The following is a 27,798-nucleotide window of genomic DNA, read 5'->3' as shown; positions in this document are numbered from 1 at the left end:
CCAGGTGGACTGGGGACAGCAAGGAGTCATCAGGCCAGGTAGTCCTGAGGCATGGTGCTAGGGCGCAGGTCCTCCTCCTCCTCCTCCTCCTCCTCCTCCTCCTCCTCCTCCTCCTCCGAGAGAGAGAGAGAGAGAGAGAGAGAGAGAGAGAGAGAGAGAGAGAGAGAGAGAGAGAGGGAGAGAGAGAGAGAGAGAGAGAGAATTAGAGAGAGCATACTTAAATTCACACAGAACACCGGCTAAGACAGGAGAAATACTCCAGATATAACAGACTGACCCTAGCCCCCCGACACAAACTATTGCAGCATAAATACTGGAGGCTGAGACAGGAGGGGTCAGGAGACACTGTGGCCCCATCTGACGATACCCCCGGACAGGGCCAAACAGGAAGGATATAACCCCACCCACTTTGCCAACGCACAGCCCCCACACCACTGGAGGGATATCTTCAATCACCAACTTACCATCCTGAGACAAGGCAGAGTATAGCCCACAAAGATCTCCGCCAAGGCACAACCCAAGGCGGGGGCGCCAACCCAAACAGGAAGATCACGTCAGTGACTCAACTCACTCAAGTGACGCACCCCTCCTATGGACAGCATGGAAGAGCACCAGTAAGCCAGTGACTCAGCCCCTGAAGTAGGGTTAGAGGCAGAGAATCTCAGTGGAGAGAGGGGAACCAGCCAGGCAGAGACAGCAAGGGCGGTTCGTTGCTCCAGAGCCGTTCCGTTCACCTTCACACTCCTGGGCCAGACTACACTCAATCATAGGACCTACTGAAGAGATGAGTCTTCAATAAAGACTTAAAGGTTGAGACCGAGTCTGCGTCTCTCACATGGGTAGGCAGACCATTCCATAAAAATGGAGATCTATAGGAGAAAGCCCTGCCTCCAGCTGTTTGCTTAGAAATTCTAGGTAAAGTTAGGAGGCTTGCGTCTTGTGACCGTAGCGTACGTGTAGGTATGTATGGCAGGACCAAATCGGAAAGATAGGTAGGAGCAAGCCCATGTAATGCTTTGTAGGTTAGCAGTAAAACCTTGAAATCGGCCCTTACCTTAACAGGAGGCCAGTGTAGAGAGGCTAGCACTGGAGTAATATGATCAAATGTTTTGGTTCTAGTCAAGATTCTAGCAGCCGTGTTTAGCACTAACTGAAGTTTATTTAGTGCTTTATTCGGGTAGCCGGAAAGTAGAGCATTGCAGTAGTCTAACCTAGAAGTGACAAAAGCATGGACACATTTTTCTGCATCATTTTGGACAGAAAGTTTCAGATTTTTGCAATGTTATGTAGATGGAAAAAAGCTGTCCTTGAAACGGTCTTGATATGTTCCTCAAAAGACAGATCAGGGTTCAGAGTAACGCCAAAACACCTATAGTAGAGGAACTGGAGGAACCCTGGACTGGAGGCATGGCTTAGTAGGACCTTGGCTTTCAGATATATCTTTTTAGGTCACCCATGGGAGTAAATGTCATTCCTGTTAATCTGTTCTGTTGTATTGTCATCACATGTTAAGGTTGAAAACTGACAGTTTTGTAGATTCAATGAGACTTACTGATGTGTTTGAGTTCCTCAAGGTCCTTTGCAAAGTTGGAATAGTACCACTTTATTACTCTATGTAATCAGCAATGTTAATTATTACTACGATATTAGAATGTGTAATATGCAATAATATTCAAGGGAAATGTACATTTGCAGTGTACAAACATAGCATGATGAACAGAAATTATATTTACTCTAACTGGTGGCCAAAAAGAACTGTGTGAAAGCGATGCCTCCAATCTTCTGATAGGCTGCCACCTCTACAATATATTGCTTTAAAAGTTCCAAATTAAACACCTCCCATCACAAAAAGCGGGGTCCACGAAGACCATTTTTCAGAGCGGTTCCTAAAAGAACCTTTTTGAACTTGAAAGGTTCCCAGCAAAGACACGACACCAGTGTGACAATTTTGTTAACTCCAAAATGATCTTCCAGGCTCTTTTACTTCTAAAGGCGTCTGCATGCTTCCTAGGCGAAACAGTTTAGAAGAGTTTGTGTACCAGTCAAAAGTTTTAGAACACCTACTCATTCAAGGGTTTTTCTTTATTTTTACTATTTTCTACATTGTAAAATAATAGTGAAGACATCAAAACTATGAAATGTAGTAACCAAAAAAGTGTTTAAAAAATCAAAATATATTTTATATTTGAGATTCTTCAAATGGCCACCTTTTGTGTGATGACAGCTTTGCACACTCTTGGCATTGAAGCCCAAATAAATGCTTCACAGAGTTCAAGTAACAGACACATCTCAACATCAACTGTTCAGAGAAGACTGTGTGAATCAGGCCTTCATGGTCAACTTGTCCTTCTGTCCGAGAAATAAATATTCTAAACATACTCTGGGACACTTGTGGGATGCGATAGATCCAAATGAATATAGCCACTTGCTTCAAAAAAACATTTTAAAAGCAATGAGGCTGATGCAACAGATCAGAACGTTTAGCTTAAAATGTTGCTAAACTATTAGGCTATTTCTTCACATTATGAACGCAGTAATGTGCACATGGCAGTAGGCTATAAGCGTGAATGTTCCAAAATGCAATCAATTAGCGGGAAAACACCATTCTCAAAAGTGACCTCAAATGTGATTATGCATGTAATGCTTTATTGTAAAAGTGCCTTTTTATGGTGAAAATTATCTTCCTGAAACTCATGCGCCTATGTACAGTATGCCAGTTAGGCTCTACACTGGTTGTAAAGAGGATTAATGTGCTTAATTTTAAGAAGTTATTATGCCACTTTGGTTGTGGTACAAACCTAATCATGGGCTAGGCTACATGAGGTGCGTGACTATAATTAGAAAAAGTCACAAAAAAAAGTATGTGCTGTTTCTTGCCTTACTACACATGCTGGGCATCATTCACACGTGATAATATTGTCACCCATTAGTCTATTCTTCATTTAGTCTTGTCTTTACATATGCTAAATAATATATGTGTGAAATTGGTTTGGATTTAGAATGGACCATTATCATGCACCAGTCGGGGGAACAAGGACCACGGGAAAAAATACATGTCATCTATGCACATAAATAGTGAATGGAGGACACTTTTCCAGTGGTTCATTTTCATGCTGGCCAGATAGGCTATACTCCTGTTGTAAAGCAAGCAATGTGCTTAATATTAGGAAAGTTGAGAAATAAATATAGAAAGCTGATGGGGCCTCCTCTTTTTAATAGAGGCCATAAAAACCCTGTCTTGTCACACAATTTCATAGCCTATAGAGATGTTGCGCAATGAGCTCATGGACTCTCAGGGGTGTTTTTTAGACTTCAATTACATTTGCATTGATGTCAGAGTGATTAGAGGAACAATAGAGTGCTGAGTGCCAGGCAGTTAGCAAGTTTGGTAGGCTACTAATACTACCAGCAGCATCAGAGCTTGGAGAAGCCTAGTTGCCATGACTAAACGGTCATGTGGAATTTGACTGCGGTCATGACTTGTGACCGCTGGTGTGGCGTTAACAGCCCTAGTCACACTGATCAACCTTTTATTCCTTTTTTTTAAGGTATCTGTGACCAACAGCTGAATATCTGTATTCCCAGTCATGTGAAATCCATAGAATAGGGCCTAATGAATTCATTTCAATTTACTAATTTCCTTATCTGAACTGTAACTAAGTAAAATCTTTGAAATTATTGCATGCTGCATTTATATTTTTGTGCAGTGTACATTTGTGATTTTATTTTCGAATGATCTGTTGCTCGGGAAAACATGCGAAAATAAATAATAATAATAATAATAGCAATATGGATGGTGTAAAGAGATAGATGGGAGGGGTTGAATGGAGCTGAAGGGTGGGACTATATAGGTTCAGAACTTTTGCGAAAGAGCACAGTTAAAAATATATGGCAAATAGAAATCAGAACATCAGAAATAGAGGAGGGATTGTGTCCGTAAAATGTTTTTTTATTTATTTTTTATTTAACCTTTATTTAACCAGGTAGGCAAATTGAGAACACGTTCTCATTTACAATTGCGACCTGGCCAAGATAAAGCAAAGCAGTTCGACACATACAACAACACATAGTTACACATGGAGTAAAAACAAACATATAGTCAATAATACAGTGAAAAAGATAAAAAAAATAAGTCTATATACAATGTGAGCAAGTGAGGTGAGATAAGGGAGGTGAAGGCAAACAGATATATGTATAAATAAATAAAAATATAAAAAGGCCATGGAGGCGAAGTGAGTACAACACAGCAAGTAAAATAAAAACTAAAAAAAAACACTGGAATGGTTGGTTTGCATTGGAAGAAAGTGCAAAGTAGAGACAGAAATAATGGGGTGCAAAGGAGCAAAATAAATTAATAAATAAATACAGTAGGTAAAGAGGTAGTTGTTTGGGCTAAATTGTAGATGGGTTATGTACAGGTGCAGTAATCTATGAGCTGCTCTGACAGCTGGTGCTTAAAGCTAGTGAGGGAGATAGGTGTTTCCAGTTTCAGAGATTTTTGTAGTTCGTTCCAGTCATTGGCAGCAGAGAACTGGAAGGAGAGGCGTCCAAAGGAAGAATTGGTTTTGGGGGTGACTAGAGAGATATACCTGCTGGAGCGCGTGCTACGGGTAGGTGCTGCTATGGTGACCAGCGAGCTGAGATAAGGGGGGACTTTACCTAGCAGGGTCTTGTAGATGACCTGGAACCAATGGGTTTGGCGACGAGTATGAAGCGAGGGCCAGCCAACGAGAGTGTACAGGTCGCAGTGGTGGGTAGTATATGGGGCTTTGGTGACAAAACGGATGGCACTGTGATAGACTGCATCCAATTTATTGAGTAGGGTTTTGGAGGCTATTTTGTAAATGACATCACCGAAGTCGAGGATTGGTAGGATGGTCAGTTTTACAAGGGTATGTTTGGCAGCATGAGTAAAGGATGCTTTGTTGCGGAATAGGAAGCCAATTCTAGATTTGACTTTGGATTGGAGATGTTTGATGTGGGTCTGGAAGGAGAGTTTACAGTCTAACCAGACACCTAGGTATTTGTAGTTGTCCACATATTCTAAGTCAGAGCCGTCCAAAGTAGTGATGTTGGACAGGCGGGCCGGAGCAGGCAGCGATCGGTTGAAGAGCATGCATTTGGTTTTACTTGTATTTAAGAGCAGTTGGAGGCCACGGAAGGAGAGTTGTATGGCATTGAAGCTCGCCTGGAGGGTTGTTAACACAGTGTCAAAAGAAGGGCCAGAAGTATACAGAATAGTGTCGTCTGCGTAGAGGTGGATCAGAGAATCACCAGCAGCAAGAGCGACATCATTGATGTAAACAGAGAAGAGAGTCGGTCCAAGAATTGAACCCTGTGGCACCCCCATAGAGACTGCCAGAGGCCCGGACAACAGACCCTCCGATTTGACACACTGAACTCTATCAGAGAAGTAGTTGGTGAACCAGGCGAGGCAATCATTAGAGAAACCAAGGCTGTCGAGTCTGCCAATGAGGATGTGGTGATTGACAGAGTCAAAAGCCTTGGCCAGGTCAATGAATACGGCTGCACAGTATTGTTTCCTATCGATGGCGGTTACGATATCGTTTATGACCTTGAGCGTGGCTGAGGTGCACCCATGACCAGCTCTGAAACCAGATTGCATAGCGGAGAAGGTGTGGTGTGATTCGAAATGGTCGGTAATCTGTTTGTTGACTTGGCTTTCGAAGACCTTAGAAAGGCAGGGTAGGATAGATATAGGTCTGTAGCAGTTAGGGTCAAGGGTGTCCCCCCCTTTGAAGAGGGGGATAACCGCAGCTGCTTTCCAATCTTTGGGTATCTCAGACGACACGAAATGTATAAAAATGAATAAGCTGTGGAAGCCTAAGTGTTGTTGTTCATTAGTTTACCCCAATAAGGTGAGGGGTGGTAGTGTTTACGGGAAATAATACAGGAAAATATACACTGCTCAAAAAAATAAAGGAATACTTAACCAACACAATGTAACTCCAAGTCAATCACACTTCTGTGAAATCAAACTGTCCACTTAGGAAGCAACACTGATTGACAATAAATTTCACATGCTGTTGTGCAAATGGAATAGACAAAAGGTGGAGCAGACACATGCACATTTGTGGCCTGCTGGAGGTCATTTTGCAGGGCTCTGGCAGTGCACCTCCTTGCAATAAGGCGGAGGTACCGGTCCTGCTGCTGGGTTGTTGCCCTCCTACGGCCTCCTCCACGTCTCCTGATGTACTGGCCTGTCTCCTGGTAGCGCCTGCATGCTCTGGACACTACGCTGACAGACACAGCAAACCTTTTTGCCACAGTTCGCATTGATGTGCCATCCTGGATGAACTGCACTACCTGAGCCACTTGTGTGGGTTGTAGACTCCGTCTCATGCTACCACTAGAGTCAGAGCACCGCCAGCATTCAAAAGTGACCAAAACATCAGCCAGGAAGCATAGGAACTGAGAAGTGGTGTGTGGTCACCACCTGCAGAATCACTCCTGTTTTGGGGGGTGTCTTGCTAATTGCCTATAATTTCCACCTTTTGTCTATTCCATTTGCACAACAGCATGTGAAATTTATTGTCAATCAGTGTTGCTTCCTAAGTGGACAGTTTGATTTCACAGAAGTGTGATTGACTTGGAGTTACATTGTGTTGTTTAAGTGTTCCCTTTATTTTTTTGAGCAGTGTATTTTAAAAAGATTGTGTGTGTGTGTGTGTGTGTGTGTGTGTGTGTGTGTGTGTGTGTGTGTGTGTGTGTGTGTGTGTGTGTGTGTGTGTGTGTGTGTGTGTGTGTGTGTGTGTGTGTATTCTATAAATATACTACCGTTCAAAAGTTTGGGGTCACTTAGATATGTCCTTGTTTTTGAAAGAAAAGCACATTTTTGGTCCATTAAAATAACATCAAATTGATCAGAAATACAGTGTAGGCATTGTTAATGTTGTAAATGACTATTGTAGCTGGAAACTGACATTTTTGACATTTTTAATGGAATATCTACATAGGCGTACAGAGGCCCATTATCAGCAACCATCACTCCTGTGTTCCAATGGCACGTTGTGTTAGCTAATCCAAGTTTATAATTTTAAAAGGCTAATTGATCATTAGAAAACCCTTTTGCAATTATGTTAGCACAGCAGAAAACTGTTGTCCTGATTTAAGAAGCAGTAAAACTGGCCTTCTTTAGACTAGTTGAGTACCTAGAGCATCAGCATTTGTGGGTTCAATTACAGGCTCAAAATGTCCAGAAACAAAGACTTTCTCTTGAAACTCGTCAGTCTATTCTTGTTATGAGAAATTTAGGCTATTCCATGCGAGAAATTGCCAAGAAACTGAAGATCTCATACTGAAGACGCCTCACAAGTCCTCAACTGGCAGCTTCATTAAATAGTACCCGCAAAACACCAGTCTCAATGTCAACAGTGAAGAGGCGACTCTGGGATGCTGGCCTTCTAGGCAGAGTTTCAATGAAAAAGCCATATCTCAGACTGGCCAATAAAAAAATAGATTAAGATGGGCAAAATAACACAGACACTGGACAAGGGAACTCTGCTTAGAAGGCTAGCATCCCTGAGTCGCTACTACACTGCACAAAAAAATAAAGGGAACACTTAAACAACACAATGTAACTCCAAGTCAATCACACTTCTATGAAATCAAACTGTCCACTTAGGAAGCAACACTGATTGACAACAAATTTCACACGCTGCTGTGCAAATGGAATAGACAAAAGGTGGAAATTATAGGCAATTAGCAAGACACCCCCAAAAAAGGAGTGATTCTGCAGGGGGTGACCACAGACCACTTCTCAGTTCCTATGCTTCCTGGCTCATGTTTTGGTCACTTTTGAATGCTGGCGGTGCTCTCACTCTAGTGGCAGCATGAGACGGAGTCTACAACCTACACAAGTGGCTCAGGTAGTGCAGTTCATCCAGGATGGCACATCAATGCGAGCTGTGGCAAAAAGGTTTGCTGTGTCTGTCAGCGTAGTGTCCAGAGCATGGAGGCGCTACCAGGAGACAGGCCAGTACATCAGGAGACGTGGAGGAGGCCGTAGGAGGGCAACAACCCAGCAGCAGGACCGCTACCTCCGCCTTTGTGCAAGGAGGTGCACTGCCAGAGCCCTGCAAAATGACCTCCAGCAGGCCACAAATGTGCATGTGTCTGCTCAAACGGTCAGAAACAGACTCAATGAGAGTAAGAAAATAAGTAGATTGAACAACAATGACTAGCTACCAATTCTGATTCATACATGATATTTGGAGAAGGGGAGACTTGTGCCCTGAGACGAGTGAGTGAGTGACTGAAACAGCTGCGGTGTGTCTATCTGGGGAAATGAGAGCAGACTGGTTCTAATCCAATTGTTGCAGCAGGCTCAACAAATACTCTGCAAGTTTCTTTACAGACAGAAGTAGACAATAGTTGTTTGGAGCACACAGCGCTTCACATCGCTTGAATGAGAGAGATACGTGCTGGCAGCTGAAAATAACTTTTTTCCGATCACGGATAATTACAAAAAATATCCTGTCATAAACCTATTTGGAAAATGCTGAATATTATGATACTCGTTTTGTCCGAGTACTCAGAACACCCCTATCTGAAAATACATGCTCTAAGTGATTGATAGTTGCTATTCAGCAGTCATAAACGTACACCTTATTTACTTCGAAGAACTTTTTTGTTTGTTGATTTTGTCAGACAGCATTAGGCAGCAGCTCTATAGAGATTAAATGATGACTTAAAATGAAACAATAAAGTCATCCAATAAAACAAATATTTTTATTCTTTTTGGCATAGCAAAAAGCATATCAAGATCCTGATATGGACCTCAGTCAAGAGCATATGCTTTGCAAATGTGACCTACCAGGTCGATTCGGTCTTACGTAGCAAAATTTGAAATTGTATTTTTTACATTGGATAAAAGTTGAGACTCGGATCTAGAAAATGGTATATCAGGAACAATGGGAAATTAATTCTGCTCTGAAAGTTGATAAACTTGTAACCTAATTTTTTTGTTGCTGTACTTTTACCCCTTTTTTCTCCCCAATTTCGTGATATCAAATTGGCAGTTTACAGTCTTGTCTCAAGAGCCATGCGTCCTCCGAAACACAACCCGCCAAGCCGCACTGCTTCTTGACACACTGCTCGCTTAACCCGGAAGCCAGCCGAACCAATGGGTCGAAGGAAACACTGTACAGCTGGTCGACCTGAAGTCAGTGTGCATGTGCCCCGCCGCCACAAGGAGTCGCTAGAGTGTGATGCAACAATGACCTCCCAGCCGGCCAATCCCTCCACTAACCTGGACGACGCTGGGCCAATTGTGTGCCGTTTCATGGGTCTCCCGGTCGCGGCTGGCTGCGACACAGCCAGGGATCAAACCCGGATCTGTAGTGACGCTTCTAGCACGGCGATGCAATGCCTTAGACCACTGCACCACTCGTGAGGCCCGTAACCTCACTTTTAATAAAATGGCCCTTGAATGTTTTGGTAAACCTACTGGGGACGTCTTCTTTGTCTACACCCATTCGGTTACTAGCGTTGGGCTAGTAACTGAAAGGTTGCAAGTTCGAATCCCCGAGCTGATAAGGTACAAATCTGTCATTCTGCCCCTGAACAAGGCAGTTAACCCACTGTTCCTAGGCCGTCATTGAAAATAAGAATTTGTTCTTAACTGACTTGCCTAGTTAAATAAAGGTAAAATATATATATTTATTTTTTATTTTTTAGCATCGTTCACACACTCTTAAGCCTTAGCCCCAACCATCTCTTTAAGGATTCACATGTGAGGCCATGTACTAAACAACCAAAGATTTCATAACTAAAGGCTGGTTTATACTACTGGTGTGTTTGTAAATTCAATCTGGAGTGCCAGAGTGCGCTCTGGGCATTGGTAAACTCAGAGCGTTGTCAGATTGTCCATTCGTAAATTCAGAGCGTTTCGCTCTCTGAGCGGTGAGAGCGCCAACTGGACACTATGACTGAGGATTCGGGTTGATCCAAGTGTTCAGACCTACCAACAGCAGTCAAGCACCCAAGCTAACTGGCTAACTTGCTAGCCACTTCCAGACATAAATGAGAGAACAGCTCACTCTGACCATTTTACTTGCCATAGCAGAGCTGGTTAGGCTATTTTCATGTTATCCAGAGCATTGGTGACTAACTGTGCTGCTGGCAACAATTTAATTACTTTTTTTGCCAACGTTTACTGACACCGGCCATACTCAACGGGTGTTGAGCGTTTGTAAATTAGTCAGTTATTCTGTGAATTTACCAGCTACGTCTATCAACAGCTGTTGCAGTGACATCATGAACATTGTATTGAAATGGTAACTTGCATAGTGGAGTCTTTTGTTTAGACATGTAGCTAGATAGCTAAACAATCAACCATAATCCCAACTCATAAAGTTACTACCCTGCATGAATCTGCATGTAACTAACAAACCAGGTTCAGTGTTTGCTAGCTAACATTAAGCTATAACTAGCAATGCAAATAGCTCTGAAATATGAATAATATTACTACACAGATCATACACGTAATGTTAGCTAGTGAGACAGGCAGCTAAAGTGAGCTAGCTAGCTAAAAGTACGCTTTAAATTGAAATGAAATGACTTTCTGACAAAATTAGAAACATGTAATATCTGAAAATGTAGCTAGCTAGACTATCTTACCCGTATACATGGATGGACACTTCTCCCTCTCTGTCACGGATGCCATGGTTGCCCTTAGTTTGAAGATGTAATCTGGAGACATGTGTTTTATTCTACAGCCTTCTGTGTTTTCTCTTTTCGACTCCCTCTGCATATTTGCAGTCAAACGCCATCATTTTCTCCATCTCCTTAGCTATCATACTCTAATTCCACCGGACATTCCACTGATTTCAAAACTTGGTTCTCCAGAAAGTGGAAAGAAACACTTTTGCAGTTCTACTATGTGATATATAAAAAAATCTGTGTTAGAAAGGATTACCTACACATACTGACCAGCTCATGTTATAGACAGAAGCGTGTCCATTATCTCAGTCAATCATGGCTAGCGGAAAGGTTCCTGTCCTTTTCCATGGCTAAACCAACTAGGCTCGTAACTTAACAATTGTATTCATATTTACAGATGGCATACAAGTTTGTGATTAAGGCACATGAAAGTTCACATGTTCCAGAAAGTATTTCTGCAAAAAACACATTTTTACATTCAAATGGCTCTCCCGTGAAGTAGTGACGCGCGACATATGCCTAGTTTCCTGAAACGAGTCACAGATATACTATGTAGGCCTACTGTCAGTATATATTTTTTTTAATAAGATGTCCACATAAGCTTATGTCTAATGAGTCAATATCCGGCCATACCATGTATGATATCCGGAGGGAATCCACAAATGATTTGTGCGTGTAAGAAAAATATGGATTTCACATTGTCAAATTATTGAGCATGTGCTGAAAACTCAGAAATGCACCAGAAAATGTGCTTTAGCATATCAAGATCTGGATATGGACCTCAGCCAAGATAATTTTCATATCTTGAAGGTGCTGAGAGGACTGTGGGTTAGAGGGATACGATTCTGAGCAACCGTTGTCGCCACACAATTGACTGTGACTTCATTGTGCCATTGCTAGATGTGTTTATTTATTTACCTAGTTTTAACTGTGAGTTTGTTTTGCCAATATATCATTTGTTGTCAGGTTAAGGTTTCTTTTATTTTCAAATATCAGTTCTGAGTCCATATCAGGAAATGTCCATGTGTGATATTCTGAGTAATATTATATATATCTAAAAGACGCATCTGGATTCAGAATTTGTCAGCATATGGTGCATGTCCACAAATCTTAAAATATGCATTGGAAATGATCTGTATTCTCTAGACCAGTGGTTCCCAAACTGTGGAGCGAGAGGGGTCTGCAGGGGGGCTAACTCAGTCCGGCTTTCATCTTACTCTTAAAAGTTGTAACAGTAGAATGCACAAGGTGCAATTTCGAAATTGTGTAGTGCATCATCAGTTTTCGTCTTGTCATGTCAGTCATTGCATACCTTTAGAGAGCTATTCATAGAAATGTCCAGATCAACTAGCCCATGTCAGCTAACATTTTCTTGCTAGGTTTTTTAGCCCACATATTTTGTAGTAATTTTCGAGTCACTCAAATATAACATGAATGCATATTAAACATGACACAATGTATAGAATTGCAAGAAAAATAGCTTTAAACGGCACAAAACGACTTTCTAACTGCAACATTTTATCTGCACCCCATGACAAAATGTGTAAAAATAGCTCAGGCGGTGGGATGTTCCCCAATGCTGAGTGAAACATTTTGGGAACCCCTGCTCCAGAATTTAAAAAATATGTAATGTAAAGATATCTCCTGGGATGGACCATTTTTGCAAAGTGCTTCCCTCCTCGTTATCCACACTCATTCTCTTCTTTCTCCCTCCTCTTTCACTTCCCCCTCTCTCTCCCCTCTCTAACTCACTCTCCCCTTCTCTCTCTCTCTTTCTCTCTCCCTCATCCCCCCTCCATTCTCTCTACTTTCTTCTTTCCCTCCCTCGACCTCCTCATCTCCCTCTTTTCGACCTCCTCTCTCTCCCCGTCCCTCCTTCACCCTCTCCCTCACCGTCCCCTTCCCTCACTCTCCCCTTCTTTCTCCTTCCTCCCCATCCATTCTCTCTCCCTCCTTTCCCTGCCCCCCCTCTCATCTCTCTCTCTCCCACCTCTGTCTGTCTGTTGACTCTCTTCCCTCCGTCCTCGCTCTCCCCCTCCCTCCTTCACCCTCTACCCATCACTCTCTCCCACTCCCTCACTCTCCCCTACTCTTTCTCTCATCCCCCTTAGTTTTCTCTCCCTCCTTCTTTCCTTCCCCCTCCTCTCATCTCGTACACTCTTCTCTCTCCCATCCCACCTTCTCCCCCTCCTTCACTCTCCCCCTTTTATCTCTCTCCTCCCCCTCCATTCTCGCTCCCTCCTTTTTCCTTGCCTCCCCCTCCTCTCATCTCTCCCTCTTCTCACTCTCACAGACAGACAGACAGACACAGGCAGACAGAGGCAGGCTGTTAGGCAGACAGGCCGTTAGACAAGCTGACAGACAGACACAGACAGGCAGAGAAACAGGCAAACAGTTAGGTAGGCTGGCAGACAGACAGTATTTATTTTCAGAATTCATTCAATAATTCATAACAAGGCTCTTGGTTTCTAGAACTGCAAGAGCATTGTGTCCAATGGAGGTCAAAAATGCTTTTGGGTCTATTGACTTCAAATTTCATATGCCAGGTCATGACAGTCCCCCGGGCAGTTAGGCAGACAACCAAACAGATACAGACAGGTGGGCCGACAGGCAGTTAGGAGATAACTGAGGTTTCATCAATAACATTGTAGTTACTCCACAATACTAACATAAATTACAGAGTGAAAAGAAATAAGCTTTTTGCCCTGAATACAAATCATTTTGTTTGGGGCAAATCCAACGATACACATCCCTGAGAACCACTCTTCATATTTTCAATCATGGTGGTGACTGCATGATGTTATCGGTATGCTTGTCATCAGCAATAATAATTAGCCTAACATGACAGTAGCCTAAATTATTCTTCAAAATAACCCCACTATCTTCAGCTGGAGCTCAAGCTTAGTGGTTCTCATTTGAACCCTCAATCATATTTTGTAAAGAAGAGTGACAGTGTGTTTTTGCACAATATCTTAATTCAATTGGGTCTAAATACTGTAGGACATATCTGCTGACATATCTGGTAGCCTAAGTTTAAACTGATAAAATTACCTAGATGACAAAGAACAGGCCTATACACACAAATGTGCATTTACATTTTGGTAATTTAGCAGACTGTCTTATTCTGACTTGTTGTTTATTGACTACAGCTCAACGTTCAACACTATAGTGCTGACCCTGGGACTAAACACCTCCATCTGCAACTGGATCCTGGACTTCCTGACGGGCCGCCCCCAGGTGGTAAGGGTAGGTAACAACACAACTGCCACGCTGATCCTGAAAACACCTGGGCCACTCAGGGGTGCGTGCTTAGTCCCCTCCTGTACTCCCTGTTTCCCCATTACTGCGTAGCCAAGAACGACTCCAACACCATCATTAAGTTTGCTGACGACACAACAGTGTCAACATGTGTTAGCCTGTTCACCGACCCCGATGAAACAGCCTATAGGGAGGAGGTTAGAGACCAAAACTGGCCAATGCTAAGAACACAATAGCACCTATGTTAAAGATTAGGCTACTTAAATTATTTAAAAGATTAGGCCCTTTATTAAATATTAGGCCTACCTTTTTTGTATTAGTCTTTGAATAGGCAAGATCAACCACAATTGCTCATCACTTAAGATTCTCTAAGATAGCCTAGCCATTATCTGGCTACTATGCATCTCAGTTTGGATTAAAAAAGATTAGGAGGGCCTCCCTCATGATTTGAGGTTTTCTTTCAAAAAAGCTCTACTTACTTTCACAAAAACTTGTACTGCATGTACCTTTTATTCAATAGGGCAAAGGTTATTTTGCTTGGGTGTGGCATTCGTCCATCGTTGAGCTAACACATTTTGATATTTCACAAGGACTGCCACCTGTCTTTGCAAAGCAACCCCTCATACTTATTTATTTCTGATATCACATGGGATCTTATCCAGAGTTCAATTCCTTAATGTAGGCCGAACTCCTAGCTTAACCTCACACAGCTTTCACTCAACTCAAACCTGCCAGCAACATCATTCCATGCTGTTGCGTCAGACATGACTACTCCTACTGACTTGAGATAGTTGTATATGTTTGATTTGGAGCTAAGGTCTGTGTAAATACAACTGCGCCAGGAAAATGTATGTAGAATTATGCAACATTGATGCCTTGCACGTCATTGTACAGTGTACTGTGTGCTGTAGACCAACAATGCATTCGGATTTTAGTGCACAGTTCATGTGTTTTTAAGAGAGAGCTTTCCTGATTTTGCAAAGTGTAGACAAGGCTATATGTAGGCTATTGGTTGATCAAATGATTGTGGGCTCTATATTCCTTTGCTTACCGTGTAATGTTTAAAGGCTTGGAGGGTAGGGTTATTGCGTTTATACACCTAAACTATTTGTTAAGATTTTTACATCTGCACCCTGTCTGACTGATCAATATAGCCTAGCCTACTACATGCACAGTACTTTTGCGCAACACATAATTGTCTTGATACATGTGTAGCATGACATATGTGAGTGCTCTACTGCTGATGCTCAAGTCCCTTAGGTGCAGGGAGTAGAGCACTTGCCTCTGCACCATAGGATCATATAGGTTTGAGCCCCCTTTAGCTGCTCTAACTCTCTCTACACAGACAGAATTCTACTCACATTCTACTTACATGTTAATCTGTTCATCACTTGACCTGCAACACTCAGACATGCAAATGAATGTATGATGTGAATGATGAATGATGATATGTATTGAAGGCAAATAGGCTATAGGCTATTCTCCCAGGGGGGTTTAGGGGTGATAATAAGGCAAGACAAGCCTAAACCCACTCTACAATGTAGGCTTAAACAATCTGTCACGACTTCCGCCGAAGTCAGTCCCTATCCTTGTTTGTTCGGCGGTCGACGTCACCGGACTTCAAGCAATCGCTGATCCACTTTTCATTTTCCATTTGTTTTGTCTTTGTTTTACACACCTGGATTCAATTCCCCAATTACATGTTCATTATTTAACCCTCTGTTTTCCCCATGGTTTTTGTGCGTGTTTGTTTTATATATTTTGGTCCTTTTGTGTGGGCTTGGTATTACTTCATGTATTTGGTAATTTTGAGAAAAGTTACTTTTATTACTCATCTCTGCTGTCCTGCGCCTGATTCCTCTGCACCAGCTACACCCAGACCATTACACAATCAGTTTAGTGAGTGATGAGTTGCATTGTGCTTTTGTTGCATTTACTAACCAGAGGAACACAAGACCTAGGCTAAATTTGAGAAAAGGAGATGTTTTTTAAAGAAAAAAGTTCTGTGAACGTGCATGCCTGAGAGAGGGAGGGACAGAGAGAGAGAGGGAGGGACAGAGAGAGAGAGGGAGGGACAGAGAGAGAGAGAGAGGGAGAGAGGGACAGGGAGAGAGAAAGGGACAGAGGGACAGAGAGAGAGAGAGGGACAGAGAGAGAGAGGGACAGAAAGAAAGAGCGATAGAGAGAGACAGGGAGGTGTGGTTCTCATTAATTTTGACCCAGAGACACAGGGCAATGAAAAAGGTGAAGGAAGGAAGTTATTGATAAGGTTGAATTGCACATTGTTAGAATGATTAACCTAATCAGACCATCCATTCTGACCAGTATTGTCCTAAGACTGAACACAGTAGGCTACCTTGTGAGATGCTATAGCCTACAGATCCCAATGAAAATGTAATGAGGCCCATACAATTATTAAGCAGATAGAGAAAAATAATGTAGCTCATTCATTTTAAGTTGTTATTTTGATACATCACAGCTCTCTTCCACGTAGTGTGGGGAATATGGAAAAGCGTGTCGGGAGGCTGTGGGGCAGATTAGACATAGCTCCAGTTAGTCACTTTAAGGCGCTGAAACGCACACAAAGTTGCGCTTGGAGGAGTGAGGGCTTCCCTGATTTTGGGAGGAGTCAACATCTGAATTCTTAGAATGTCCATTAGCCTACCTCTCAACTTTAAAAAATAAGAAGATCTTGACAACTGTCTAGGAAATGGGTAGTTGATGACACTGAGTCTGTTGCTGTAAGTTTTTTTTCTCTCATTATCACATTGCATGATGCTCTCTGTCTAATGCCTCGATGTTTGGTAATATTAAGAATATCAATCTTACATTGTACAAGAGCAAAAAAACTGTAGCCTAGGCTATTAGTCAGTATGCTACTGAATAGCATCCAAAGAGTCAGCAGATCTTCATTTCAGTCATTCAATTGAAGTTTCAGCACTGTGGAAATGTAGTCTAACCCTAGTTTTCAGATCTCATAGCCCCATATTCATTAAAATATGATTTTTTATTCCACTAACCCAGTTTAAGTTCCTAAAACCCTCTTTGTCTTTTTTCTCTAATGTAGTTGATAAAATAACATGCAATAATATGAGTTTGTTTTCTTGTAATTCCTTGACATTACTATTTCTTTCAGGTTTGGTGCTGAAGTGTGGAAAAGGGTGATAGTAATCACTGAAGATAAATCATGTCCGTCCACGAGCCAAAAGACAAGTGAGTAGCAGCCTCCTTTATGTGTTCAATGTGTATGGTGACATCTTCACATTTTGACAATTTGACAGATACAGTGTCAAGTTTCTGTGACACACTTGGTTACTTCTTTGCACCAAATGGTCATGTAACCGCTATGTTAGCCTTTGGTTTGGAAGTGTGTTACGAGTTCCCCTAAGGGAGTTAAATCTTTAGGGACTTTGGTTAGCGTGCTCACTTTGAGGTCAGTCAGACGTCCAGGGCTCCCCCAGTGGTTTCACATAGTCCCGCAGAAATGACTAATTGAACCCCCAACATTTTGTATCACAACAGTCAAGTAAATACCATTCTACCTTTATAATTTCTGTGGGCCTACATAATATGGTATTTTTTTGTCAAATTACAAATAAAGTCTGTAACCCTAGTTTCCTCTCATCTGTCATCCAACAGAAACAATGGCGTGTGGCTGATATTTTTCATGCTGGGCTTAGGAACTCTCCTGCCATGGAACTTCTTTATGACAGCTACCATGGTAGAGCACACAATATTTTTTTATCATCTACTTTAAGAGTGTGAATAATTAAAGAATACAGTTCAACGATACAATGCCAGAGCTTTTAGTGAAATGTCTGTATCAATTTCTAAATATGTCTCAAGTCTTACTTTTCAGATCTTCTTGATAGCCAATGATAATTAACAGAAATACTGATAACCCCTAATCTACTCATTCTAATAATTAATGATGGTTTTAAATTAAATAGCATTTTATAGCATGCTCAAAGTGCTTTACATAATAGTATATTTTATACATTATTGTATTTCATCCACTAAAAATGGATAGCACCCACAAGGGTAATGCATGGCAGACATGTTGTGCCAGAACTATCACCACACATCAGCAATTAACAAAAATGAAGTGGCTGTCCTCTGTCTCTACAGTATTTTAGCAGCCGTCTCAGAGACCCCTCCCAAATGGGCACCGACCTGTCAGGCAATGGGACCGGGGGAGAAGGGGACAACCGTAGCCTTTTGGAGGCCAAGTTCAATAACGTAATGACACTTTGTGCCATGGTGCCTTTACTGGCCTTCACCTGTCTCAACTCAGTCCTGCATCAAAGGTTTGTCCACCACCCCACCCACATCTTTCCTAATGCATTAAAGCACTACTCCAAAGTTACATCTCGAAGATGCACTACCGCTATATTTAAACTTTTCCTGCTGAAAAACAATATACCAAGTATAAATGCAGTCATGTACAAGGGCGAGATGGGTCCCGTTATGTCTGGCGAAAACCAAACACTGCAGAACCTCATAACAACAGTCAAGCATGGTGGTGGGAGTGTGATGGTGTGGGTATGCTTTGTTGCCTTAGTACCTGGACTACTTGCCTTAATAGAAGGAACCATGAATTCTGCTCTGTATCAGAGAATTCTACAGGAGAATGTCAGGCCATCTGTCTGTGAGCTGAAGCGTAGTTTCGGTCATGCAGCAAGACAATTATCCAAAACACACAATCAAGTTATATGTGAAAATTGCTAAAAATCAACAAATGTGAAGTTTTGGACCACTCCTTGGCTAGAATGATCCCACCTGATCTCTCCTCCTCCCGCCTGCCTTCCATCTTTAAGGACATGTATTTCCATTGTTAGAGCAGTCACTAGAAGTATCTTGCAAATATAATAGACGATCTTTGACTGGAGTAGGACTTTAATCTTTTGCTGGACATCTAATATGATCATGTGTGCATGTATTGAGCAGGCATGTTTAGATTTCCTTTGGGGTTCAACTTAGACGATTGTACACTTTTTACACTATCGTGCCGACCCAAGCTGCACTGTACTGGAGCAGATATTTTCTTTTCACATTGTCCTTTCTAGCACGGTTCCAGCAACTACAGTGGATGCGTAGCCAGGCCATTGCATTTCAGCTTGGCCCAGCTCTGCTCTGTAGTGTGAAAAGGGTACTAGGCAGGAGAAACACTTGTAGTAAGCATAAGATTGAGACTCTCCAACTCTCTAACTCACAGGATTCCTCAGAAGTTTCGGATCATGGGCAGCCTGGCAGTGATTTTGGTGGTGTTTCTTCTGACAGCCATTTTGGTTAAAATAGAGATGGCACCCCTACCCTTTTTCACGTTGACCATGATCAAGATTGTCATCATAAACTGTGAGTTTTTCCGGCCTTTCTAGTGTCCCTTTTTTGCCTCCTTCCTCCCTCTTTTTAACGTGTCAAATATTTTACCCTTCAATCCTCTGAGTTGTCCTGAAAGTAGAGCTAGGCCTCAGCACCCTCAATGTTGTATGTCTTTATTTAAGACTTTACATTTTGGTCATTAGCAGACGCTCTTATCCAGGGTGACTTACAGTCAGTGCATTCAACTAAGGTAGATAGAACAACCACATATCACAGTCATTGCAAATAATAACATTCCTCAATAAAGCATCAATTTGTAAAATCAGTGCAAGTAAGATAAGACAAGTGTTAGTGCAAGAATGACAAGTACAACAGTAAGGTATTCGATGTTGGGGGGAATTCACAACGCAGGAAGTTGGTGGCACTTTGATTGGGGAAAATGAGCTCGTGGTAATGGCTGGAGTGGAATAGGTGGGATGTGTCGTGGAATATTCTAATCAAGTGAGAGAGACTTTGTGTAACGGATGTGAAATGGCTAGCTAGTTAGCGGGTACGCGCTAGTAGCATTTCAATCAGTTACGTCACTTGCTCTGAGACTTAAGTAGTGTTGCCCCTTGCTCTGCAAGGGCCTCGGCCTTTGTGGAGCGATGGGTAACGACCGTGCTTCGTGGGCAACCGTTGTTGATGTGTGCAGAGGGTCCCTGGTTCGCGCCCGTGTCGGGGCGAGGGGACGGTTTAAAGTTATACTGTTACATTGATGCTGTTGACCCGGATCACTGGTTGCTGTGGAAAAGAAGGAGGTTGAAAGGGGGGTGAGTGTAACGGATGTGAAATGGCTAGCTAGTTAGCGGGTACGCGCTAGTAGCATTTCAATCAGTTACGTCACTTGCTCTGAGACTTAAGTAGTGTTGCCCCTTGCTCTGCAAGGGCCGTGGCCTTTGTGGAGCGATGGGTAACGATGCTTCGTGGGCGACCGTTGTTGATGTGTGCAGAGGGTCCCTGGTTCGCGCCTGTGTCGGGGCGAGGGGACGGTTTAAAGTTATACTGTTACATTTGTCATTTCTTCAAACAGTCATCTTTATTCAATATCGATTAATTATTGCAATAGTGAGCGTGGTCGACCCCACACCCTTGAGTGTTGGACCGAGTAACCTAATCTTTACACAAATGCAGAATACTATATATAGCTGACACAAAAAATGCTTAGTCATGATTGGATCCACACATCCCATGCAGATTGGGGCATCATAAGCCACTCTGGGTTCATCCTGTCGTTATCTGCACGTGGGTTGTTGTCTTAACCCCACCCTGATTTAGTTTCCCAGATGGAAGGATGATTTTGAGACAATGAGGGATCGTTCTACTCCTAAGCTATCTCTAGTAAAACACATTCTTGTCTATGTAATGCAGTCTTTAACTAATTTGTCAGGTCAAGCCCATCTCTGGTGACCATACGCCCAGATTAGCGGAGTGGAGACCATAAAAACACAGACACTAGTAGAGCAGAAATGTCTTACTATTAGTTAAATATGAATTGTTACCCATTAATATCAAATAAATCAGGTAAATACATATTTTTTCCCTCACAGATGTCATCAAACACGTGTTTGATGCCATTCCATTTACTCCGTTCCAGCCATTATTATAAGCCGTCCCCCCCTCAGCAGCCTCCACTGATTCACAACTAGCAGGATAACTATTACTGAGTTTAGCTTTATTTCAGTATACAGTATATGGCAGCTAAAAGCTGAATTGCGTGTACAGGCAGTTCAAGAAGAATAAAATCAGGCTAATCATGAAAATAAAGAGGTCTGAAGAGATCATGGACCAGAGAGTTGTTTGGGTATATGAGCAAAGGAAGCATCGATGGTCTGAGTGGACGGAGCATCTTGATCACAGCTGGTCGAAGTCAGAGACAGACAGGTCAGTAGCTTCAGCTGCGCACCTTGTCATGCTCCTTTGTAGACATTTAGTCTTGCACTACCACTTGTGTAGCACTCACTTGGGTAATGCCACTGTTGCTATTAGGATGCATGCAGATGTTCAAACCCCTTTCGTCACAGGAGGATTTTTTTTGATAATTATTGAATATGTCAAATCGGCACCATGAGGCAGCTGGAAGCGATGTTTGTAGGATATACAGTAAAATAACTTAGGACTGCAGGTCCACTGCGCGTTAGTTCAAGTAACCTATCTGGGCTACGTGCAGGCTGCAGTGCGTCCTTGTAAATTCTTATGGATTATAATAAATTAACATATTTGTAGATGTATTTTTCGATTGGGAAAATATTTTATATATGTATTTTTTTATGTTTTATTATACAATCAATTGTCGGGAATTTTTCTAATCACTTCTATTTTCAGTCGATTAAAGTTTGGCCATGTCACTTGATTACTACCTTTTGTATCTACCTTTCTAATTACTTTTATTAGAGTTTGGGATTTACAAATGTGTGCTTTTTATGGCAAATCTGCCCTGGGAGAATATCTAAGGGGCTTTTATATAATTATAATGCAGGGTTAATAATAATCATTGGATAACAGATCGGCTCTCGGAACTCATTAAGAGCCGACTTCTGTCTTCAATATGCTTTAAAATGTATTATTATCCAAATGTTTAAAGTGCGTGTGGGCGACGGAGAGAAACAAAATGGTACAGTTTGAGGTCATGAGGCGGACAGTCAAAACATTTTTTAATTAAAGACTATCAGAAAGAATGTTGGTACTTATTTATTTTGATCCAAAGCCATGAATGAATGAGTAACTCATCTTTATGTACAGTAGGTGCAGAGGCTACAGTATATAACTGCCCCATTATTTAGCAGACATCACTTGCTGCTTATATTCAGTCAACACATATATCTTAAGAATCTTCTTAGGGATAGGAGTCCCGCTAGCTAGCAATTCAAATAAATAATCATAAAAATTATGGATTTTAAACATTTATGTACATATAAGTGTCTTATATCAGCTGAAAGCTTAAATTATTGTTAATCTAACTGCACTGTCCGATTTACAGTAGCTATTACAGCGAAAACATGCCATGCGATTGTTTGAGGACGGCGCCCCACATCAAATATTTACTGGCACAGGTGTCATACATTCACAAATAACGATTAAATATTCACTTACTATTTGAAAATCTTCCTCTGATGTATCATCCAACGGGTCCCAGCTATAACATGTAGTGTCGTTTTGTTAGATAAAATCCTTCTTTATATCCCAAAAGGTCTGTTTATACTTGGCGCCATTGATTTGAGAAATCCACTCGTTCAACTTGCAGAAAAAGGAATCCGAAAACCTACCCCTAAACTTTGTTTCAATAAGTCAAAATACGTTTCTATTTACTCCTCAGATACCTTAAAATGTAATCAAACTATAATATTTATTTCAGAAAGAAGTATGTTCAATAGGAAACCGATTTTAGCAGGTGCATAATGTCTTCATGGCGCGCACAAACACGAATTTCCAAGACTGTGTCCCTCTACTAAAGCTGATATTTCCTTCTCGTTTTTGTAGTTACAAGCCTGAAACCTTGAACGAAGACTGCTGACACCCTGTGGAAGCCATAGGAATTGTATCCAGGGAGCTAATTTTCAATATGAACTTTCTCTTGCAATTCGAAGAGGATGGTCTCTCAAAAAAATTATTCTGGTTGGTTTTTCTTTGGATTTTCTCCTACCATATCTATTGTATTATATTCTCCTACATTATTTTAACATTTCTACAGACTTCAAAGTGTTTTCTTACCAATGGTACCAGTTATATGCATATCCTGGCTTCAGGGCCTGAGCTACAGGCAGTTTACTTTGGGCACGTTATTCAGACAGGAAGTGGAGAAAAAAGGGGTCTAGCCCTAAGAAGAATATCAAGAATATATTAGGGAATCCAAGATGGCGTAGCAGTGGGATGTTTTGATTGTCTTGTCCCGTCCCTTGTATATATCGTTTCTTTCTTCGTATATATTTTTTATCACATTTTTCCATCTACGGACTGAACATACTCTCCTGCAACCCGCCTCATCCAATGCGGTATGAATCTGCAATTTTTTATACTTTAGAACCGTAACCCCCTTCAAGCTAGCCAGCTACTAGCTAGATGTCAGTTAGCCATCGCCGTTAACTGGGACATCTGCCAGCTTCAGCCCGGTCAACTCCTGCCAGCCTGCACAGCGCAATATCAACCAAGAGCATGTCGGACTGCTTTTCTCCACCATATCTCCGGATTCCTACCACAAGCTCTGAACCTTTACTCCAGATCATCACAGTTAGCTAGCTGCTTTCCGAGTGGCTACTCCTGGCTAATATCTCTGTCCCAAAGCAAGCCCCAGTTAGCCTGGAGCTGGCCTCGAATCTAGGCCCATCTAGCCGAATAGATCTATTAAGCAATTCCTGGGCTTCAATTACCTCGCCGATCCACCACGACTGGTCTGCTGACGTAACCGTTCGAGGGGGTTACAACAGGCTCCCCAGTTGCGACGTCCCCCTGAGGCCCATCTGCTAGCCTGCTGCTTGCCCCGGCCTGCTAGCTGTCTGAATCTCCGTGCCTCCAGCTCGCCTAGCTACTCACTGGACCCTATGATTACTCGGTTACACATTCCTCTCCCTAATGTAAATATGGCTTGTCTATTGCTGTTTTGGTTAGTAATTATTGTCTTATTTCACTGCAGAGCCTCCAGCCCTGCTCAATATGCCTTAGCTAGCCCCCCCCCCCCCCCCCCCCAACACACACACATGCGGTGGCCGCATCTGGTTTAAATGGTGCTCCTAGAGACAAAACCTCTCTCATCGTCACTCAATGCCTAGGCTTACCTCCACTGTACTCACGTCCTATCATACACTTGTCTATACATTGTGCCTTGAATCTATCCTTCCGTTCCCAGAAACCTGCACCCTTTACTCTCTGTTCCGAACGCACTAGAAGACCAGTTCTTTTAGCCTTTAGTCGTACTCTTATTCTACTCCTCCTCTGTTCCTCTGGTGATGTAGAGGTTAACCCAGGCCCTGCAGCCCCCAGCATCACACCCATTCCGCAGGCGCTCTCATTTGTTGATTCCTTTGAGAATTCCTTTGTCTTCAGAAATGCAATGGAAAGCAGGTCGCTCTCACGTCAGTGCGCATGTTCAGCTCATGCCAGACACCTGACTCAAAGAGCTCTCCTTCCCTCATTCTTCACAGTAGAAGCATCAAACAAGGTTATAAAGACTGTTGACATCTAGTGGAAGCCTTAGGAAGTGCAATATGACCAATATCCCACTGCATATTGGATTGGCAAACCTACAAACCTCAGATTTCCCACTTCCTGGTTGGATTCTTTTTTCAGGTTTTTGCCTGCCATATGAGTTCTGTTATACTCACAGACATCATTCAAACAGTTTTAGAAACTTCAGAGTGTTTTCTATCCAGATCTACTAATAATATGCATATATTAGCCTCTGAGCCTGAGTACCAGGCAGTTTACTCTGGGCACCTTTTCATCCAAGCTACTCAATACTGCCACCCAGCCATAAGAAGTTAAAACTCATTTTTCAACCACTCCACACATTTCTTGTTAACAAACTATAGTTTTGGCAAGTCGGTTAGGACATCTAGTTTGTGCATGACACAAGTAATTTTTCAAAAAATTGTTTACAGACAGATTATTTCACCTATAATTCACTGTATCACAATTCCAGTGGTTCAGAAGTTTACATACACTAACTTGACTTTGCCTTTAAACAGCTTGGAAAATTCCAGAAAATTATGTCATTGCTTTATAAGCTTTTGGTAGGCTAATTGACATAATTTGAGTCAATTGGAGGTGTACCTGTGGATGTATTTCTTCGGCATACCTTCAAACTCAGTTCCTCTTTGCTTGATATCATGGGAAAATCTAAAGAAATCAGCCAAGACCTCAGATAAATATTTGTAGACCTCCACAAGTCTGGTTCATCCTTGGGAGCAATTTCCAAATGCCTGAAGGTACCATGTTCATCTGTACAAACAATAGTACGCAAGTATAAACACCATGGGACCATACAGCCGTCATACCGCTCAGGAAGGAGACACTTTTTGTCTCCTAGAGATGACTTTGGTGTGAAAAGTACAAATCAATCCCAGAACAACAGCAAAGGACCTTGTGAAGATGCTGGAGGAAACAGGTACAAAAGTAGCTATATCCACAGTAAAACAAGTCCTATATCAACATAACTGGAATGGCCGCTCAGCAAGGAAGAAGCCACTGCTCCAAAACCACCATAAAAAAAGCCAGACTACAGTTTGCAACTGCACATGGGGACAAAGATCGTACTTTTTGAAGAAATGTCCTCTGGTCTGATGAAACAAAAATAGAACTGTTTGGCCATAATGACCATCATTATGTTTGGAGGAAAAAGGGGGATACTTGCAAGCTGAAGAACACCATCCCAACCGTGAAGCACGGGGGTGGCAGCATCATGTTGTGGGGGTGCTTTGCTGCAGGAGGGACTGGTGGACAAAATAGATGGCATCACGAGGATGGAAAATTATGTGGATATATTGAAGCAACATCTCAAGACATCAGTCAGGAAGTTATAGCTTGGTCGCAAACAGTCTTCCAAATGGACAATGACCCCAAGCATACTTCCAAAGTTGTGGCAAAATGGCTTAAGACATGAAGATCAGTCAATACGGAAAATTTAAAGAACTTACTTCAAGTGCAGTTTCAAATCAAATGTTATTGGTCACATATACATGGTTAGCAGATGTTAATGCGACTGTAGCGAAATGCTTGCGCTTCTAGTTCTGACAGTGCAGTAATATCTAACAAGTAATCTAACAAATTCACGACGACTACCTTATACTCCCAATGTAAGGGGATGTAATAAGAATATGTATATATAAATATATGGATGCGCGATGGCCGTGCGGCATAGGCAAGATGCAATAGATGGTATAAAATGCAGTATATACATATGAGATGAGTAATGTAGGATATGTAAACATTATTAAAGTGGCATTAATTAAAGTGATACCTTTATTAAATCCATTTATTAAAGTGGCCAGTGATTTGAGTCTGTATGTTGGCAGGAGCCTCTCTATGTTAGTGATGGCTGTTTAACAGTCTGATGGCCTTGAGATAGAAGCTGTTTTTCAGTCTTCTGACCTTGCCTTCTGGATGATAGCGGGGTGAACGGGCAGTGGCTTTGGTGGTTGTTGTCCTTGATGATCTTTTTGGCCTACCTGTGACATCGGGTGCTGTAGGTGTCGTGGAGGGCAGGTAGTTTGCCCCCGGTGATGTGTTGTGCAGACTGCACTACCCTCTGGAGAGTCTTCTGGTTGAGGGCGGTGCAGTTGCCGTACCAGGCGGTGATACAGCCTAACAGGATGGTCTCAAATGTGAGGGTTTTAGGTGAAAAGCCAAATTTCTTCAGCCTCCTGAGGCAAGTCAGTTAAGAACAAATTCTTATTTACAATGACGGCCTAAAAGGGAACAGTGGGTTAACTGCCTTGTTCATAGGCAGAACAACAGATTTTTACCTTGTCAGCTCGGGGATTCGATCCAGCAACCTTTCTGTTCCTGGCCCAATGCTCTAACCACTAGGCTACCTGCCGCCCCAATACATAGGTATTCCTCTTGTCCAGATGGGATAGGGCAATGCGATGGCAACGTCTGTGGATCTTTTGTGGCGGTAAGCAAATTGGTGTGGGTCTAGGGTATCAGGTTGGGTGGAGGTGATATGATCCTTGACTAGTCTCTCAAAGCACTTCATGATGTTACCTTTGCTTTCTTGAGAACAGGAACAATGGAGACCGCAGACTGGGTTAGGGATTGATTGAATATGTCAGTAAACACACCAGCCAGCTGGTCTCTGCGCATGCTCTGAGGATGTGGCAAGGAATGCAAGGGTTAACACGTTTAAATGTTTTACTCATGTTGGTCCACATTCTTTGGTAGCGGCACTCTAATTGTCCTATAGGCCACATACGTCTCGTGTTTGAGCCGTTGAATTGCGACTCTACTTTGTCTCTATCGTGTCGCTTTGCTTGTTTGATTGCCTTGCGGAGTGAATAACACTGTTTGTATTCGGTCATGTTTCCAGTTGCCTTGCCATGATTAAATGTGGTGGTTCGCACTTACAGTTATTTACCATCATTTCTATTGGGCACAACATAATCCGAAACACAACCAAAACAAACTGCAAATGCTTCCAACAAGTTTGTAGTGTCACAAGTTTGATGTAGTCATTGTGTGCTAGGAATATGGAAACCAAATACAAAAATGTTGACTACTTTAATACACTATAAGTGAATTTGTTAAAATACTTATGACAAATACTTCCATTTCTAAATGGTAAAACAGATGTGTATGATAATACCCTCAAATAAAAGGTGACAGACATTCTGTACTGTCCTCTCATGAAACATTTGATCTCAAATCCAAAATACTAGAGAACAGAACCAAATTAAAATAATTTGCTTCACTGTCCAAATAAATACTGTATGTAGGGGAGTGTACTATCAGTAAATGGGGCATATTGGGATCATTGTCATTGTGAGTAGTCATTAATTTGTCAAG

The 27,798-nt window shown here is 42.1% G+C and overlaps 1 protein-coding gene across 1 annotated transcript in view; it reads left to right on the top strand.

Moving 5' to 3' along the window:
- slc29a1b (solute carrier family 29 member 1b) overlaps positions 1–27,798 on the top strand; it is a 55,257-nt gene that overhangs the window by 6,426 nt on the left and 21,033 nt on the right. Inside the window, exons 2-6 of the mRNA XM_055907487.1 lie at positions 13,833–13,929; positions 17,078–17,154; positions 17,581–17,662; positions 18,070–18,248; positions 19,157–19,296. Coding sequence (XP_055763462.1) covers positions 17,129–17,154; positions 17,581–17,662; positions 18,070–18,248; positions 19,157–19,296 — 427 coding nt within the window. The 5' untranslated portion in view covers positions 13,833–13,929; positions 17,078–17,128. The remainder of the gene's footprint in view (positions 1–13,832; positions 13,930–17,077; positions 17,155–17,580; positions 17,663–18,069; positions 18,249–19,156; positions 19,297–27,798) is intronic.

The sequence above is a fragment of the Salvelinus fontinalis genome, chromosome 3, assembly GCF_029448725.1.
Source record: "Salvelinus fontinalis isolate EN_2023a chromosome 3, ASM2944872v1, whole genome shotgun sequence".
Taxonomy (NCBI): domain Eukaryota; kingdom Metazoa; phylum Chordata; class Actinopteri; order Salmoniformes; family Salmonidae; genus Salvelinus; species Salvelinus fontinalis.
The sequence above is the reverse complement of the archived record's forward strand: the minus strand, read 5'-3'. Positions and strand labels throughout refer to the sequence as shown.